At 34.0% G+C, this 20688-nt stretch overlaps 1 protein-coding gene and 1 pseudogene across 1 annotated transcript; both read left to right on the forward strand.

The window, feature by feature from the left end:
• Positions 1 to 573: 573 nt before the first annotated feature.
• On the forward strand, positions 574 to 4045 carry LOC132191642 (iridoid oxidase pseudogene; annotated as a pseudogene).
• Positions 4046 to 15539: 11494 nt separating this feature from the next.
• LOC132191643 (iridoid oxidase-like) lies at positions 15540 to 18502 on the forward strand. The gene is made up of 3 exons (XM_059606732.2): positions 15540 to 15983; positions 16594 to 17063; positions 17750 to 18502. Exons 1-3 carry the CDS (start codon positions 15590 to 15592, stop codon positions 18377 to 18379), a joined length of 1494 nt encoding a protein of 497 aa, XP_059462715.2. The 5' UTR covers positions 15540 to 15589; the 3' UTR covers positions 18380 to 18502.
• The last annotated feature ends 2186 nt before the right edge of the window (positions 18503 to 20688 follow it).

Raw genomic sequence — 20688 nt, forward strand, 5'->3', positions numbered from 1 at the left:
GACGACGTAGTATGTATATATATATTGAATTTGAAAAGGAAAATTATTGGACACTATAGTTTTTATTATAATTTGTTATAAATTCATGTGATAATCCACATTTTATGGAAATGATCGTCATATCTATATAACTTGACCTTGTGCTAGCCAGCAATGGTCAATGGTGCTTGTGATGATATGCATTAATTTATAATTTCAAAGTGTTTGGGGGGGGGGGATTATCGATAATGTCAAAATTAATATAAATAAAAATGGTTTGGAAAGCTACCCAAACAAATATATTTCAATATTGTTTGTTATATTGTTCCCATCAACGAGAATTATTGTACATGTTCATCATGTTCTTTTGTTAATTGTTCTGGGGAGTAATTAAATAAATTATTATAAAAATGAAGAAAAACAAAATAAAAATGTATATAGATTGGGACGCATATCTTATCCAAGATTCCTTATACGATAATTTTTCCCAAAGATTTGTCACATAACTAGGCAGAATTAAACTGCTATAAAAACCGACCGGGGAGCTAGAGTTATTGCAGACAACAAACAAACCAAAAAACCCAACATAAAAACATGAAGTACTACTATGAGGATCTGGGGTTGATCCTAGCAATATTGCTATGGGTTGCATGGGTGATAATGATACGGCGCCGTCACCGACGCCTTCGATTGAAGGAGAAAGGTGATCGGCTCCCACCAGGGCCTAGATCGTGGCCAGTGGTTGGAAACATTTTCCAGCTGGGTTGGGCACCCCACGAGTCCTTTGCAAAGCTGGCTCGACAGCACGGTCCCATCATGACCCTTTGGCTAGGGTCAATGAGTACGGTGGTCATCTCGTCCAAAGAAGTGGCTCGAGACATGTTCAAGAACCATGACGTGGTTCTTGCCGGTAGGAAGATTTATGAGGCCATGAAGGGGGACTATGGTAATGAGGGCTCCCTCATTACTGCTCAATATGGTTCTCACTGGCGCATGTTGAGGCGCTTGTCCACCGCCGAGTTTTTCGTCTCAAGCCGTCTGGAAGCCATGAGAGGTACTCTTATTAATTCCCACATCTTTATTTTTAAGCACTACAAAAACTCTCAGAGTTAAAAGAGGTTCGTTTTGTTAAAATGATCTCACCATAAGTTATTTCAATAGTAAAACGACTCCTCTTAAAAAGAATAATTGTTTAAACAGTAAAGCACTGTTCAAACGACCCCTCCTTCTAAGATGAGTCATTTAAACAGTAAAATACCCCACTTAGAGAGGTTGTTTTTATTTGAAGAGTTCGTTTCAACAATGAAAAATGCCAATTTTAAAAGGGACATGAACTGAATAAGAAACTTATATTGCATTTTAAGGAGCTTTTAAAAGGAGACGTGTGTGCACCATTCACACGTCCCCTTTTAAAAGGGGATGTTCATATTTTACTGTTTAAACCTTCTTAATTTTAATTATAGTAAGTATAATTGGAACATTTACAAAATATCACTATTTTGATAGTTTTTTTGTAGTGAAAGGAATATACTGTTAAATCATTAATTAACTATAGAACAGAGTAATTTACAGATGATATGTTCAAACAGGAGTTCGTGGGAGGTGCATCGATGAAATGGTGCAGTTCGTAGAAGATGCTAGTACTGCATCTGGTACCAAAGGCATCGACGTTGGGAGGTTCTTCTTCTTGATGGCTTTCAATCTCATAGGAAACCTAATGTTTTCAAAAGACCTGCTGGACCCCAAATCAGAGAGAGGGGCCAAGTTCTTCTTCCATGCAGGCAAGGTGATGGAGTTCGCAGGGAAGCCGAACGTGGCGGATTTCTTGCCAATTCTAAGGTGGCTTGACCCGCAGGGTATAAGAAGAAAGACACAGTTCCATGTCGAACGCGCCTTCGAAATCGCAGGAGGGTTCATCGCAGAAAGGATGGAGAGCATGGAAAATGGCCGCAATGAAGAGATCAAGAGAAAGGACTACTTGGATGCGCTTTTGGAGTTTCGTGGTGACGGTGAGGAGGAACCCTTAAGGTTTTCTTCAAGAACCATCAACGTCGTCGTTTTTGTAAGCCATCTTCTCTTTCTTTCTTATCTTTTGTAGCTTCCACACACATAAACCTAAATTTTATATGTTTAATTAAGTTCGTTAAAATATATATCATTTTGGGACAAAAGAAGGAAATTATTTCAATTTATTCTAGGGTTAAATACCTAATACCCCTTGGGGTTTAGGAACTTTATTTTTACTCCCCCTAGGGTTTCATTTTTATCACAGGACCCTCTGGGGTTTTGATAAAGGACCAACTTAGTCCATCCGTTAGTTGATCGTTAAGACTGACACGTGGACTAATCAGATATTGACACGTGGCACCTATTTTAATTTTTTTTATACAAAAATTTAAAAAAAAAAGTATTTTTTTTAATAAAAAAAACAAAACAAAAAGAAAAAACAAAAGGAAAAAAATTGGTCCACCCCCAAATGGCCGAGCCACCCCCAATTTTTTTCCTTTTTTTTTTTAAATTTAAAAAAATACATTTTTTTTTTAAAAAAAAAATTAAATAGGTGCCACATGTCAACATCTGATTGGTCCATGTGTCAGTCTTAACGGTCAACTAACGGATGGACTAAGTTGATCCTTTATCAAAATCTTAGAGAGATCCTGTGATAAAAATGAAACCCCATAAGAGTAAAAATAAAGTTCCTAAATCTCAGGAGGTATTAAGTATTTAACCCTTTATTCTATATTAAAATGACATGTCTCACAAGCAATTTTCTTATGCATTTTTAAAATGCACGTAACAATTACATCCTTTAGGAGGATGACTTATAGACTCTTAACTTCTTGAGTTGGATTTTGCGTTACGAGTTTTTCTATCATTCGATATACGATTTTGACAAGTAAAGTCGTGTATCCGAAATTTACTCCCTAAGCAGAGGTCTACAAAGCTATGCCTTAACGAGATCCGCATCATACAAATTTAAAAAATGAAAAATAAAATGAAAAACTTCACTTTAGACCTTTGACCTACCGTGTGTTTCGAAAAGACCCTCTAATTTCAAAAACTTTTAATTTAACTCTCTGAACTTTTAATTTGATTCAATTGACCCCCCCTCTGTCATATTTTAAACGTTAAAAGTGATAAAATGACGTTTGTATCCCTCAATCTTTTATAAAATTCTAAATTTACCCTTAATTTTAAATTAAAAATAAATAAATAAATGAAAATCGAATAGTAATTTGGTCTTTTTAAGCATTTATGTTAAAAGTTAATTGCTAAAACTAACGAATAGGGTAAATAGATTGAAATTGAAAGTTTATGGGCGTAAATTGAGAGTGAAGGTTCTAAAATTAAAAAAAATTTAAAAAAAAAAAAAAAAAAAAGTGTCCTTTATGAGGGATCACTCAGGAGTGTCAAAATTTGATTATGGTACTTTCAGGAGATGTTTACAGCGGGGACCGACACAACGACAAGCACGCTGGAGTGGGCAATGGCTGAGCTTCTCCACAACCCAGAAACTTTGAAAAAAGTCCAGGCCGAGATGAGGATCGCCATAACCCCAAACAAGAAGCTTGAAGAGAAGGACATCGAGAACCTTCCATACCTCAAAGCTGTCATAAAGGAAACGCTAAGGCTACACCCACCTCTCCCTTTCCTAGTCCCACACATGTCCATGGATTCCTGCAACATGCTCGGCTACTCTATTCCAAAAGAAACACAAATCCTCGTCAATGTTTGGGCGATCGGACGGGACCCGAAGACGTGGGAAGAGCCTTTGGTTTTCAAGCCAGAGAGGTTCTTGGAGCCAAACGCGGCGGATTTCAAGGGCCACCATTTTGAGTTCATACCCTTTGGATCTGGGCGGCGCATGTGCCCAGCCATGCCGCTTGCCTCTCGTGTGCTTCCGCTGGCTCTCGGGTCTCTCCTGCACTCGTTTGATTGGGCCTTGGCCGACGGGCTTAACCCGGAGGAGATGGACATGGCCGAAAGGATGGGGATAACGCTTAGGAAAGCCGTCCCGTTGAAGGCCGTACCAATACCTTACAAACGGCGCCGTGTTGGTATATAAGAAGTTCATGGGATAGGATTTTACAATGCATGTGTACTTGCAGATTATGATTAACAGCTAGCTATACGTATATATGGAATGCATGGCTCTATATATATATATATTGTTAATAATATTATGTTATTATTATTTACTTTTTTTGGTATTCTAAGTCTACTAGGTTTATCTTTTTTTATTATACTAGGTCTGTATTATTAGCCTATATATAAGCACCTTCTGTGCATTATACAGTGTGATTCAATATATAACTTTTTATATATATATCTTGTCATCGATTATCACCAAGAAGGTATTGTTTATGGATCCAATAAAATGGGACTTTGATATATGGAAATAATATTAGCTTGGCTTCGATTAACCAGAACCATGATGATTTTTTATACAGAAATTCTTAATAAAAATTTCTTAAAATAGAAGCCTAGCTTGATGAAATGATTGACTTTGTAAATATAGATTTTTTTCTATTTCTTAAACTTTCTTTTAGATTTTGTTGAGCTATTTCAGCCTATTTGTATGAACAAAGTCCTTTTTTTTTTTCTTTTTTTTTTTCTTGACTTGGACGGTTCAGCCACCGATACATTCTTTGTATTATTTTTGGTTTTATGTTTTGAAAACACTTTAAATTGCATTTTAGAAACACTTATATATATATATATACACGTTTATGAACCTTAAAGAAAATGCTTTTGTGGCTCTTATCACTAAAAGCGCTTCTTAATTTTCACTTCAAAAAAAAAGAAAAAAAAAAAAGAGGAATCTGCAATTAATGCTTACACCATTTGTTAAGTTTTTTCAATTGAATAGGATCCTCTCTATTTCGAATGAAAATTTGTAATGAAAAGTATCTATTTAGTATAAAATAAGTGGTAATATTGTAAATTATCCTTCAACTTTAATATTAAGACAATAATATAATATTACCACTCATTTTACACTAAATAGATATTCTCAATTTCAACTGAAATAGAGAGGATCGGCCTATTCATTTTTCAATAGGGTAGGTATATTATACTATAAAATGATGAAAATAGGTCTCAATATCCAAATGACTGAATATTCGAGAACTAAACATGCATAACAAAAAATTTAACATGGTCTCATGAATCAACCCACATATAGCATAATAATATGAACGACTCCAATATAACACACGCTTGGGTTCAGTCATTCCAACAACCATAATTCAAATACAAAATCAAGTAAAAGTATCAATATATCTATATTTTTATAATTCAAGAGAGACATAAATAAATTAGCAATAAACTAGGAGTTGTTATACATATAATCCAACTATTCAAGATCATCCCGCTCACCAACCCGCCAATGCCATCTTAGTCACCTTGAAACCACCAATACAAATTCAAGAAGTAAGAGAATTTAGGTGTATATAGGGAATGGGCAACAAGTCATAATGTGGTGGATAATTTTTTTTAAAAAAATATTACGCTTAGACCCCATACAGTGACATTTCTCTTGCAAAAATACCTTCATTATGCTCATTCAAAATTACCATTTTTTGCTATTTACACCACCTTCCCTTAGATTATAACAATAAAATGGACAGAAAGTTCAGCATGAGATGTGCACGTGCAAAATTTTAACTTGAAATACTCAGATTTTTTTTTTTTTTTTTTTTTTTTTCAAAACAAAAATAAAGGTAAAGGTGATAGAAGAGTAGCTTAGGTATTTCAAGTTTAAAATTCGCCCGTGCGAATTAGATGTGCAACTTTTCATCCACTTTAATATACAAATCTAACCAAGTACGTAAATTGCAATGAAATGATAGTTTGAAAGAACTAAGTACCATAAATGATACTTCTTTTTGCAACAAGAAGAAAAAAAAATGTTAGTTTAAGGATTAAATATAGTTTTTTCAAGAAAAAACTTACTGGCAATGAACCTTCTGAAGTGTTCTTTTACAATATATATATGAGAAAAAAAAATTGCATATATTGTAGAAAAATATCTTATTTTTAATTGTGTGTATTCATATCCATAAAGATAAAGTTATACAAGTAGTTGAGAACAATTTACCAAACTTGGAGCTCATCTATTCTAGATATAGATATTTAATGCTTCTTCATTATCCCTTCATAGCAATCTACTATACATGGGGCATATTTGATGCCAATAAGGTTCAATTTTCCTGAACAAAGATTAGCGCACTTTATCCTAACAAACGCAATTTTGGTGGGATAATCTCTAGGATGATCTGAATCATTAAAAAGGCATCTAAGAAGAATGGTAGAAATACAGAACTCCATACTGTGATAATCTCTATGCCATGCTGGTACACACTCATTAAGTGTGATTTCAAGGCAACGATGAATATAAGTCATAGTCTCATTAGATCAAGTTGGAAGGGTTGAAGGTTGGTTGGTAGTGGAGTGGGAGCGGAAGAAAGAGGTATAGGGTTATTAGCATGCACTTCGAGTATTATGAGAAAGAGTGTATGAGAGCAGAGAAAGAGTGAAATGAGAGTGTATGTACGTACGTAGTATTAATTACTCTATTAAAGTTATTATAACATAATCATATATAAATATATAGATTTAAGATTTTTGGATTAACAAATTTGTTATGGTGTTTTATTAAATTTGTTATGTTGTTGATCTCTCAGAACTTTATGTTTTGTGATTGTTAGAACTTTTACGCTAGCTCTTGACTACTCTATTAATAAAATCAGAATGGATTTCCCTAAAAAAAAAAAAAAAAAAAGACTCCATTAGATACTTATGCTAAGGTCATTTGATATGACCTCCACTTTATGAAGTGTGATCTGCAACCGATTGAGTACTACCCTGTTGGGACATCTTCCGATCCTATCAATAATTAATTGCTTTGAATGCTATATTATCATGTATGTGGCTTTTTCAATCTAAGTTTAATTTTTTTTTTTATATAAGTTAATATATTTGATATTAGGCTCTCTGATGTCAAAAATCCAACACCCAATGCAATGCCAAGTTCATGGATCAAAAAGTACCTTATAACGGGAATATGCATGAACCAATTGGCCTAAAACACAGTTAGTGTGAATCTGATATGGAAAATGAGGTAATGTGCGTCCATGACTTTGGAATCATACTCAGCTGGTGCATATACTATATATCATCCAAACTTTAATAAAATAATTCGATTTTAAAACCCATATAATTGCCATTATGATCTGGACCACGCATGGTCGCTGCTGAGCAAAGCGTGGTGAAAGCATAATATATATATATATATATATATATATATATATATATATATATATATATATATATAATAATAATAATAATAACAATATATAATATTAATCTGAGTGAGTAAATATTATAACTTTTATTATAAATACTCTCTTATAGGTTGACTCACTCTATTGATATGGAATGCCAATCAACCTCTAAAATCAGTCATTGTTTGAAGAAAAAATAATTCATGATCATGATCGATAGTCTCATATTAAAGAACAATTACCATGTAATTAGGGTCAACCAAGAGAGGGCCCGACGAAAACTTGTTGTATTTATTCATTTTGGGTGGACTAGCATAATCATTTGTTTTGTTTTGGGCCCATAATGGGATGACCAATTTTGTGGACACATGAGGAAGCTATTTAATCTAAGTGAGGTTTGCCCATTAAGCTTCACTAGATCATTATGTGAAAATTATAGTTGAGAGTAATAGTCTCTCTCCACACACAAAACGCAGTTTTCTTCTACATATATGTTTGGGCATCTACAGGAGATTCATGAAGGTAGATATGAAAAGCTTGTCATGAGAATATTGAAAGTATGACATTGTTAGATTTATTTATACATGCTATGGAGAAAGAACATATTTATTATTAATTTATTCTAATAATTGGTATCAGAGCCTCTGTTTCTTTTCTTCATGGCGGTAATAAATCTCGTTTAGACTGATATTTTTTATCTGAAAAATATTGTGAACAAACGAGATTTGGTTTCGAGTGGAGGCGGTAGTGGATCTGAATTTCTTGCCGCCACCACTGCTATGGGTAATCTAAGCGTACCATCCCCATCTCGCATTGCCGTCGTGCAGAGCCATTGGCAGTGTTTTATGGATTGTGATTCTATTTTTCTTTCGTTGTTATGTGGCTTTTAACGCGTAGAAGACGGTTGTCAATTTGTTTAGCATGCTACTGCAGCTTGTTTTAAAATAATATGTATATTATCTTTTTTGAAAATTGCATGATTTAGACACCTCAATTTTTCTTAATAGTGTGTCAGATGCTATACGATTTGGGGTCTATTTTTTTTAATGTTCTACATGGTTTTTTTTTTTGCTTCTACACTATGAGTCTCATTTTTAATCCTTTTTTTTTGGGGGGGGAGGGGTTAATTTGGTTGTGTATTGAATTAAAAGAATTTTCTTTTTCGTTAAAGAAGCAAATGTGAAGACATATTTTGTCCTTCGTGTATGTTTGTTTCATACGAAGTATAAAGACTTAAAATTTTTATTAAAAAAATAAAAAATGTTAAAGATGGACATGTGATAGAGCTATATATGTGTGAACTTCAACGGTGTGTGCATATATGATGGAGTGATGAGACTTTTGCATTGACATTAATTTACATATTTATCAAACAAAGCGGTTAAAGATTAAATATGTGTGAACTTATCCTAAATTCATGTCATTTTATGTCCAACCATGAGTTGTTTATATTTTTTATAAACTTGGATTTATTGGATCTGAGGATTTGGGCGGAAAAGAGATTGGTCTCAATTGCGGTATTTATTTTGAGATTGATAAGTTTTTTGTGCAATATTTATTTCAACAATGTGTTTTATTTTTGTGAATATACACACTCTTTTGTTCTATGTATATATACATATGATTTTGAGTATACATATTATTTTTTATCCCTAAAAGGAGGGCTTTGACAACTCCATCGATATTTACTTCAATCATATGTGATGTTTATTTTGATTGAAATATTTTTTGTCGAGCAAAAATTGTTAATGTGTTATACAGTATATTTATGTTCAACATAAAGATGTAAGCTTTATGGTGCATGGATTGACAATTTCCTGTATGCGTGTTAAATGTGGAGCCTATAATCCAAATTTTTATTTCATTTGTCATGGTCAACAAGCGTTTTTTTGACCCAAGAGATTTTCAGTATTATTTCTTTGAGGATATGTCATCTTATGGGAGTAGTGAGTTATATATTTTCTCATAAAACTTTGGTTCCAGCCTATCATTTGATAAAATGCTATTAGTATAACTCTTGTATACATGACACTCTATGATTTGTAAAATGACTCACATATAAGAGAGAGTTGAGCCAATGTAAAAAAAACTCACACATGAGGGGGAGGTTTGTTGTAAATTCATGTATTAGTGTTATGTCTCACATTGAGAAATGAAAAGAAATGGGTAAGTATTATATTGAAGAAAATAAATGTTAATATCAGCTTATTTTGTATACAATATTGTTTTGTATACATTGTTCATCATATTTGTGATTCTGAAATATTTGGTTATGAACAAATACTGATTTTAAGGCATGTGCTATAATAAATAAATAAAGGGTGCATGTATTGTTGCTTGTGAAATTTTATGCATTCCTTTCGAGATTTATATGTGAATTTATATACATTCCTATTGAGATTAAGGAATTTTGTGTAATATGAATAATTGTGTTGTATATAAAAATCGATGATTTTGACTGGTTATGTTCCCACCTACCGTGGGACAAACTGTGATAAATTGTTGGATTTTATCATAAATTCAATTTTTTTTTTTTTTTTTTTTGTGAACGAATAATTATGTTATACATAAAATTGATGATTTTGACAAGTTATTCTCTCACCTATAGTGGGAATAACTGCAATAAATTGTTGAATTTTATTGTTAATTCAATAAAGGGTTTTGCGAACCTTGAGAGCATCGATATGTTTAATACATGATACATTATTGTCCTTATTGTAATTCAATGATGCCGTGCATGTGGTGTAATTTGGTGCTTGCCATAGTTTTTTGTTATTTTGATTGAATGTTATTTTAGTGTCTATTGGTTAAATCACTAGTTTGTTTTTAATATATCTTGGGGTAAATCTATAAAGTATTTGTGAATATAAAATTCTTATTTAAAGGAACAAAATCCAATTTGTCCATTATATTTTGGGGAAACTTCACTTAGGACCCCCAAACTTCCACCCGTTTTGAAATACCCCCCCTGAACTTCAAAGTCTCTCAATTTAGTCCCCTGAACTTTCAATTGCTATCAATTTGGACCCTTGTAACATTAAACTACGTCGTTTTGGATGTTTTATACCCATTTTACCCTTCCCCAAAACTACGTCGTTTTGTGTCCTAAAATTACAACACCTACCCAGCCCAAAACGACGTCGTTTTATGCATTAATTTTTTTTTATTTTTTATTTTTTAAAAAAGAAAAGCAAAATAAATAAATTAAAAAAAAAAAAAAAAAAAAAAAAAAAAGAAATCGGGGGTGGCTGGAGCCACCCCCTGGCCGATCTGGGGGTGGTTCGACCACCCCCATGGCCAAGGGGGTGGTTCGGTCACCCCCGTGGCCCAAAAAAAAAAAAAAAAAAAAAGGGGATCGGGGTGCTTTGGGGGTGGCCGGACCACCCCCAAGGGGCTGCGGTGGTTTCGGCCACCCCATACCGGCCGTATGGGGTGGCCGAAACCACCCCCAGCCCCTTGGGGGTGGTCCGGCCACCCCCACGATCCCCCACTCCCCCCCCCCCCCGCGTTTTTTTTTCGGCCTTTTGGGGGTGGCCGGACCACCCCCATGGCCAAGGGGGTGGTCCGGCCACCCCCAGACCAGCCAGGGGTGGCTGAGCGACCCCCTTGGCCAAAAATGGGGTGGTCCGGCCACCCCATTTTGGCCAAGGGGGTGGCTGAAGCCACCCCCGATTTCTTTTTCTTTTTTTTTTTTCTTTTTTTTTTTAAATTTATTTTATTTATTATTATTTTTTTAATATTAATGACCAAAACGACGTCGTTTTGGGTTGGGTGGTGATGTAGTTCTGAAGCTCAAAACGGTGTAGTTTTGGAGTAAAAACGACGTAGTTTTGTTTAAGTCCAAAACGGCGTAGTTTTAGTCGAGGGTAAAATGGGTATAAAAAGTTAAAAGGGTCCAAATTGATAGCAATTGAAAGTTCAGGGGACTAAATTGAGAGACTTTGAAGTTCAGGGGGGGTATTTCAAAACGGGTGGAAGTTTGGGGGTCCTAAGTGAAGTTTCCCCTTATATTTTATAATGATTATCAAGTAATTTTTAATATGTTGTGTCTTTATTATTGTAAAGGTGTACTTGGTAATCATTTTAATGAGTTATGTGAACATATTTTTGGACTAAGTGAGACTTATAAATTGATTTCTTTTCCATAAGAAAAGTTTTTTAAATGAAATATACAATCTATGACTAATGTTCATTTTAATTATGACTGGAGGTAATATTTGTGATTTTCTATTATCTTCCAATAGAAGTTGAACTACTTGCATGTATAATGATATTCACTTAGGGATAAATGAACTTTTTGTTAAATGTGCATAATTTTTTGTAGACTAAAACCGATGATTTTGAATGATTATGTACCCGCCTACCATGGGACTAATCATGATAAATTATGGGGATTTACTGGTTCAATGTGAATAATGTTGTTGTACATCAAAATGAATTATTTTAAGTGGTTACGTACTTGACTATCGTGAGACTAACCATGATAAATTATTGGGTTTTATCGGATATTATTCGAATTAAATAAATAAATAAATTTTGGGTTATTATTTTGTAAATCGTAATAATTATACCAAGGTCCATACAGATAATAACTTTGCCCTATCGGTAAATTATTATATAGTAGGATGTTTGGGACGATGAAGAAAATGGTTAGATACTTTGCATTTGGTTATCCAATCTTATCCTCTCGATAGAGGGTCATTTTAAGTCTTTGTATTTAATTATTTTGTTTTTATCATGCATAGAAGTCAATTTTGTATTGCGGACTCTAGCATAGAGTTTGACAAAAATAATGCGTAAGAATCCATTATGTACTATAGACTCTGACATGGAGTTGAGATAAAAATAAGGCGTAAAAGTCAATTGTGTATTATAGACTTTAACATGAATTTGACATGAAAAAATAGTGTGTAAGAGTTTATTATGTATTAGAGACTCTACCATAAACTTGAGATAAAAATAATGTGTAAGAGTCAATTGTGTATTGTAGACTCTAGCATGGATTTGACATAAAATAATGCGTAAGAGTTCATTATGTGTTAGAAAGTCTAGCATGAACTTGAGATAAAAATAATGTGTAAGAATCAATTGTGTATTGCACACTTTAACATGGATTTGACATAAAATAATGCGTAAGAGTTCATTATGTGTTAGAGAGTCTAGTATGAACTTGAGATAAAAATAATGTGTAAGAGTCAACAGTGTGTTGCACACTTTAGCATGGATTTGACATAAAATAATGCGTAAGAGTTCATTATGTGTTAGAGATTCTAGCATGAACTTGAGATAAAAATAATGTGTAAGAGTCAATTGTGTGTTGCACACTTTAGCATGGATTTGACATAAAATAGTGCGTAAAAGTCATTATGTGTTGGAGACTCTAGCATGAACTGGAGATAAAAATAATGTGTAAGAGTGCAATGTTTATTTTGAACTCTAGCATATGTGTAAGATAAAAATTTTACTATTTGGTGAATGAGGATATTTATGAGTGCATGTTTCTTTTTTTTTTTTGTTATATATACATCATAAATTTATTGTGACATCTTCAATCCTAACGATCCTGGCATATCTCTCTTGGAAAGATACATATTATGAAATTGTAATAGCTTCCAAGTCTCAATTGCCTCAAGCAATCATATTAATTGAGTCAACTGTGTATAGCTTGATGTGGACTTAAGTATGTACATAACATTATATGATTATATTATTGGTGTACTTGGGAAATACTTGAGTCACTGGAAAGCTGTAAAGAAAGTACTAAGGTACTTGTGGGGGTGCTAGGGACTTTGTGCTAACATAACGGTAATCCGACATTCTTAATGTAGTTGGATATTGTAATGCCAAATATTTTAGTTGTCCAAGTTGTGTATTTGTGATGGTGGGAAGAGCTATTTCGTGGAAAAGTATTATACAAATACTTATAGCTTCCTCAACTTTAGAGACATAATGTGTAATTTATTGTGAAACTACGTGTCAGTATACATGACTGCAAACTTTTATCTCAGGGCTAGGCATTCTAGATGCCATTGTGATGCCATTAGAGTTATTTTGTGTTAATTCTATAGCAATTTTATTTCTTTCGGAACACTAGGAACTCCTTACTATACAAGCATATTGACATAAAAGTATATGTTTGCTAGAGAGAAAATTAGCTGAATCTCACATTTGTGTAGTGCATATCCCCACAGAACATATGTTGATGGACCCACTGACCAAGGGTTTTGGCTCCTATAGTGTTTCAGGAGCATGCGACTCATATGTAGTTGTTAGAGTCTTTTATTCTATTAAGTTAGTAGGAGTTATGCGCCTTATGTATATCGTGAGTATTTTTTTTGTGTTGCCATATATTGTTCTACGCGCATTTGTGTTAACTATGGCATTGGTGTTGTGATATGAGACATTGTGTATTAGTCTCAATGGTCTTCATTTGAAAATATAGTGATCACTATTTATATTATTTGCGTCTTACACTTGCATTCTATTTTCCTTGGTCACATGATTGTAAGTATTTGTTATATGTCATGCATCCTATCGGTGTATTCTAACTTGTTACTTGCAAACACATTTTGATTAGGTTGTGTGTTTAGAATGTTTATTTGTGTTTATCTTGTGGTTAAATGACTTAGGCTGTCCAAGTGGGAGATTGTTATATTTATTTCTTTTGGGTGGACTAGCATAATCAATTGTTTTGTTTTGGGCCCATAATGGGATGGGTCAATTTTGTGGACACATGAGGAAGCCATTTAATCTCACCCTATATTTAAGTGAGGTTTGCTCATTAAGCTTCACTAAGTTATTATGTGAAAATTATGGTTGAGAGTAATAGTCTCCCTCTACGTACATATCTACCTTCATGAATCTACAGGAGATTCATGAAGGTAGATATGTAAAGCATGTCATAAGAATATTGAAGGTATACCATTGTTAGATTTATTTATACATGCCATGGCCGGAGAAAGAACATATTTATTATTGATTTATTCTAATAAAACTATCAAAAAGTTATGGTCATGGAGGGATGTAATGATCAACAATGACCTTTGGTTCAAGAGAAAAAAGAAAAAGAATAATTAATGAGCTTTCGAAGGAACAGACATATATTTAAGAAAGACATATTTGGAGTTGCCCTTTTATCACCAGCTAATTAATCACGTAACCTTGAACGGATTTTCCTCCATATATCTCATATAATATATTATGTAATCGTGCACCGTACATTCCATGATGCAATTTATATATAATAATTTGTTTGAACGAGTTGTTAATATAAATTTATATATCTGTCACATGCTATAGTCGTACCTTCAAATATATATAAAAATATATGTCGCCTTGCAACGATAACAAAGAAGAAATATAAATTTTGTCATACATGCATGGACCACGGTCCCCTCACTTTTAACCCATGCACAAGCTAACTTTGTTCTCTAAGGGAAAGCATCGATCGTAAGTTAAGAGTCATGACGACGTAGTCTATATATATATATTGAATTTGAAAAGGAAAATGATTGGACACTATAGTTTTTATTATAATTTTTAATAAATTCATTTGATAATCCACATTTTATGAAAATCATCATCATCATATATATATATGATGATGATTTCCATAAAATGTGGATTATCAAATGAATTTATTAAAAATTATAATAAAAACTATAGTGTCCAATCATTTTCCTTTTCAAATTCAATATATATATATAGACTACGTCGTCATGACTCTTAACTTACGATCGATGCTTTCCCTTAGAGAACAAAGTTAGCTTGTATATATATATAACTTGACCTTGTGCTAGCCAGCAATGGTCAACGGTGTCTGTGCAAATTTGGGAGCTTGTGATGATATGCGTTAATTTATAATTTCAAAGTGTTGGGGGGTGGGGGACAAGAAGAAGAAAAGAAAATTATCGATAATGTCAAAATTAATAAATAAAAATGGTTTGGAAAGCTACCCAAACAAATATATTTCAATAATATTGTTTGTTATACTGTTCCCATCAACGAGAATTATTGTTCATCATGTTCTTTTGTTAATTGTTCTGGGGAGCAATTAAAATAAATTATTATAAAAATGAAGAAAAACAAAATAAAAATGTATATAGATTGAGACGCATATCTTATCCAAGATTCCTTATACGATAATTTTTCCCAAAGATTTGTCACATAACTAGGCAGAATTATACTGCTATAAAAACCGACCGGGGAGCTAGAGTCATTGCAGGCGACAAACAAACCAAAAAACCCAACATAAAAACATGAAGTACTACTATGAGGATCTGGGGTTGATCCTAGCAATATTGCTATGGGTTGCATGGGTGATAATGATACGGCGCCGTCGCCGACACCTTCGATTGGAGGAGAAAGGTGATCGGCTCCCACCGGGGCCTAGATCGTGGCCAGTGGTTGGAAACATTTTCCAGCTGGGTTGGGCACCCCACGAGTCCTTTGCAAAGTTGGCTCGACAGCACGGTCCCATCATGACCCTTTGGCTAGGGTCAATGAGCACGGTGGTCATCTCGTCCAAAGAAGTGGCTCGAGACATGTTCAAGAACCATGACGTGGTTCTTGCCGGTAGGAAGATTTATGAGGCCATGAAGGGAGACTATGGTAATGAGGGCTCCCTCATTACTGCTCAATATGGTTCTCACTGGCGCATGTTGAGGCGCTTGTCCACCGCCGAGTTTTTCGTCTCAAGCCGTCTGGAAGCCATGAGGGGTACTCTTATTAATTCCATCATCTTTATTTTTGAGCACTACAAAAAATGAGGTTTTGGAATTGGGCCGTTTTGTTAAAACGATCTCACTGTAAGTTATTTCAATAGTAAAACGATTCCTCTAAAAAAGAATGGTCATTTAAACAGTAAAGCACTGTTTAAATGACCCCTCCTTATGAGATGAGTCGTTTGAACAGTTAAATACCCCACTTAAAAAGATTGTTTTAATAGGAGGAGCATTTCAAGAGTAAATAACCCCACTCAGAGGGGTCGCTTCTAAACGACCCCTCCTATTTGAGGAGGTCATTTCAACATTGAAAAATGCCCATTTTAAATGGGGTATGTAGTAGATGTAAAGCTTGTATGGCATTCTAAGGAGCTTTTAAAAGGAGACGTGTGCGCACCATTAAAATTATAAAGTTTGAACAGTGAAAATATGGACATTTTCACTGTTCAAACTTTATAATTTTAATTATAGTCGGTATAATTGGAACATTTACAAAATATTACAATTTGAACGTTCCTAGTTTTTTTTTGTAGTGAAGGGAATATGCAGTTAAATCATTAATTAACTATAGAACAGAGTAATTTACAGATGATATGTTCAAACAGGAGTTCGTGGGAGGTGCATCGATGAAATGGTGCAGTTCATAGAAGATGCTAGTGCATCTGGTACCAAAGGCATCGACGTTGGGAGGTTCTTCTTCTTGATGGCTTTCAATCTCTTAGGAAACCTAATGTTTTCGAAAGACCTGCTGGACCCCAAATCAGAGAGAGGGGCCAAGTTCTTCTTCCATGCAGGAAAGGTGATGGAGTTCGCCGGGAAGCCGAACGTGGCGGATTTCTTTCCAATTCTAAGGTGGCTTGACCCGCAGGGTATAAGAAGAAAGACACTGTTCCATGTCGAACGCGCCTTCGAAATCGCAGGAGGGTTCATCGCAGAGAGGATGGAAAGCATGGAAAATGGCCGCAATGAAGAGATCAAGAGAAAGGACTACTTGGATGCGCTTTTGGAGTTTCGTGGCGACGGTGTGGAGGAACCCTTAAGGTTTTCTTCAAGAACCATCAACGTCGTCGTTTTTGTAAGCCATCTTTTCTTTCTTATCGATCTTTTGCAGCTTCCACGCATATAAACCTAAATTTTATATGTTTAATTAAGCTTCATTAAAATATATATCATTTTGGGACAAAAAGAGGAAATTATTTCAATTTATTCTATATTAAAATGACATGTCTCACAAGTAATTTTCTTAAGCATTTTTAAAGTATATGTAAGAATTACATGCTTTAGGAGGATGACTTAAAGACTCAAATTTCTTGAGTTCGATTCTGCGTTACGGAGTGTTTTTTTACTTGATATACGATTCTGGCAAGTAAAGTCGTATATCGGAAATTTACTCCCTAAGCAAAGGTCTAAAGAGTTCTGCCTTAACGAGATTCGCATCATAAAAATTTAGAAAATAAAATAAAATAAACTTCACTTTAGACCTTTGAACTACCGCACGTTTTGATAAGCCCGTTCCTAATTAAATTTCAAAAGCTTTCAATTTAACCCATGAACTTTTAATTTGATTCAATTGACCCCCCTCCGTCAGATTTTAAACATTAAAAGTGATAAAATGACGTTTATACCCCTCAATTTTTTATAAAATTATAAATTTACCCTTAATTTTTTTTTTAAAAAAAATAAATAAAAATAGAGAAAGGTCCTATATTTTATGAGGGATCGATCATCAGGAGTACTGTCAAAATTTGATTATGGTTTCAGGAGATGTTTACAGCGGGGACCGACACAACGACAAGCACGCTGGAGTGGGCAATGGCTGAGCTTCTCCACAACCCAGAAACTTTGAAAAAAGTCCAGGCCGAGATGAGGATCGCCATAACCCCAAACAAGAAGCTTGAAGAGAAGGACATCGAGAACCTTCCATACCTCAAAGCTGTCATAAAGGAAACGCTAAGGCTACACCCACCTCTCCCTTTCCTAGTCCCACACATGTCCATGGATTCCTGCAACATGCTCGGCTACTCTATTCCAAAAGAAACACAAATCCTCGTCAATGTTTGGGCGATCGGACGGGACCCGAAGACGTGGGAAGAGCCTCTGGTTTTCAAGCCAGAGAGGTTCTTGGAGCCAAACGCGGCGGATTTCAAGGGTCACCATTTTGAGTTCATACCCTTTGGATCTGGGCGGCGCATGTGCCCAGCCATGCCGCTTGCCTCTCGTGTGCTTCCGCTGGCTCTCGGGTCTCTCCTGCACTCGTTTGATTGGGCCTTGGCCGACGGGCTTAAGCCGGAGGAGATGGACATGGCCGAAGGGATGGGGATAACGCTTAGGAAAGCCGTCCCGTTGAAGGCCGTACCAATACCTTACCAACGGCGCTGTGTTGGTATATAAGAAGTTCATGGGATAGGATTTTACAATACATGTGTACGTGCAGATTATGATTAAAAGCTATGCGTATATATGAAATGCATGGCTCCATATCTCTTGTCATCGATGATCACCAAGATGGTATTGTTCGTGGATCCAATAAAATGGGACTTTGATATATGGAAATAATATTAATTAGCTTGGCTTCGATTAACCAGAGGTCCAGAACCATATATGATGATTTTTTATACAGAAATTCGTAATAAAAATTTCTTAAAATAGAAGCCTAGCTTGATGAAATGATTTACTTTGTAATTTTTTTTTTTTTTTTTTTTTTTCTAATTCTTAAACTTTCTTTTAGATTTTGTTGAGCTATTTCAACCTATTTGTATGAACAAAGTCTGTTTTTTTTTTTTTTTTTTTTTTTTTTTTTTTGAATTGGACGCTTCAGCCACCGATTAATTCTTTGTATTATTTTTGGTTTTATGTTTTGAAAACACTTTAAATTGCATTTTAGAAACACTTATATATATACACGTTTATGAACCTCGAGCTCAAAGAAAATGCTTTTGTGGCTCTTATCACTAAAAGTGCTTCTTAGTGATAATGCTAATGCTAACATCATCTGTTAAGTTTTTTCAATGGAATAGGATAATGAAAAATTGAAATGGAGAGGATCGGCCTATTCATTTTTCAATAGGGTAGATTTATTATATTATAAAATGATGAAAATAGGTCTCAATATATATCCAAATGACTGAATATTCGAGAACTAAACATGCATAACAAAAAATTTAACATGGTCTCATGAATCAACCCACATATAGCATAATAATATGAACGACTCCAATATAACACACGCTTGGGTTCAGTCATTCCAACAACCATAATTCAAATACAAAATCAAGTAAAAGTATCAATATATCTATATTTTTATAATTCAAGAGAGACAAAAATAAATTAGCAATAAACTAGGAGTTGTACGTTATACATATAATCCAACTATTCAAGATCATCCCGCTCACCAACCCCGTCAATGCCATCTTAGTCACCCTGAAACCACCAATACAAGTTCAAGAAGTAAGAGAAGTTAGGTGTATATAGGGAATGGGCAACAAGTCATAATGTGGTATGTGTATAAAAATGTTGAAGTGTTCTTTTACGATATGACATATGAGAAAAAAAAAAAAAAATTGCATATATTGTAGAAGAATATCTTCTTTTTAAATGTGTGTATTCATATCCGTAAAGATAAAGTTATACAAGTAGTTGAGAACAATTTACCAAACTTGGAGCTCATCTATTCTAGATATAGATATTTAATGCTTCTTCATTATCCCTTCATAGCAATCTAGCTACTATACATGGGGCATATTTGATGCCAATAAGGTTCACTTTCCTGAACAAAGATTAGCGCACTTTATCCTAACAAATGCAATTTTGGTGGGATAATCTCTAGGATGATCTGAATCATTAAAAAGGCATCTAAGAAGGATGGTAGAAATACAGAACTCCATACTGTGATAATCTCTATGCCAAACTGAGTTAGAAGAATTTTATTCAACCTACTCTATAAAAATGATATGTGTCTCTTAAACATGTGAGATGTACATATTTTTTTAATAGTAGAGACAAAGTTGGAATAAATTTTATTTAAAACTTATGTGCATCTTATATGTTACTAAAAAAAATGAACACGTCTCAATTTTATAGAGTAGGTTGAAGGAAATTCCTCCAACCCAGTTTAGAGAAAAACTTTGTCCATTTTTCTCTTGTTCTCCTACTTATTAAAATTAGTAAAATAAGTGAAATAAAGAGAGGTATTCTACATTTAATATTTTATTGGGTAAAGTTTACTTAACCCCCTTAAACTAGCACTCCAATGACAATTTATTCCCTAAATTATCAATTGAGATAATTTACTCTTAAAACTTTCAAAACAATGACAATGTATCCTCAATTTTAACAAATTGACGAAATTACCCTAACTACAATAAAAACAAAAATACTAAAAGTTAATTTAATTTTTTTCAAATTTTTAAGGGTAGTTTTGTCTGATTAAAATTTCTATATGGGTAATTTCGTCATTTTGCTAGCATTAGGGGGGGTACATTGTCATCGTTTTGGTAGTTTTGGGGATAAATTGTCGCAATTGATAGTTTTGAGGGTAGATTGTCATTGTGGTGGTAGATTGAGAGGGTTAAGTAGACTTGACCCTATTTTATTTTATTACATTTAATATAATGTATATAGTTTCATTTAAATATTTTTAAATAATACAATACCATATTTAACATATGGTAATATACACACTATTAAAATCTTTTACATTT

Source organism: Corylus avellana, chromosome 10 (genome assembly GCF_965113065.1).
Source record: "Corylus avellana chromosome 10, dhCorAvel1.hap1.2, whole genome shotgun sequence".
Classification (NCBI taxonomy): Eukaryota; Viridiplantae; Streptophyta; class Magnoliopsida; order Fagales; family Betulaceae; genus Corylus; species Corylus avellana.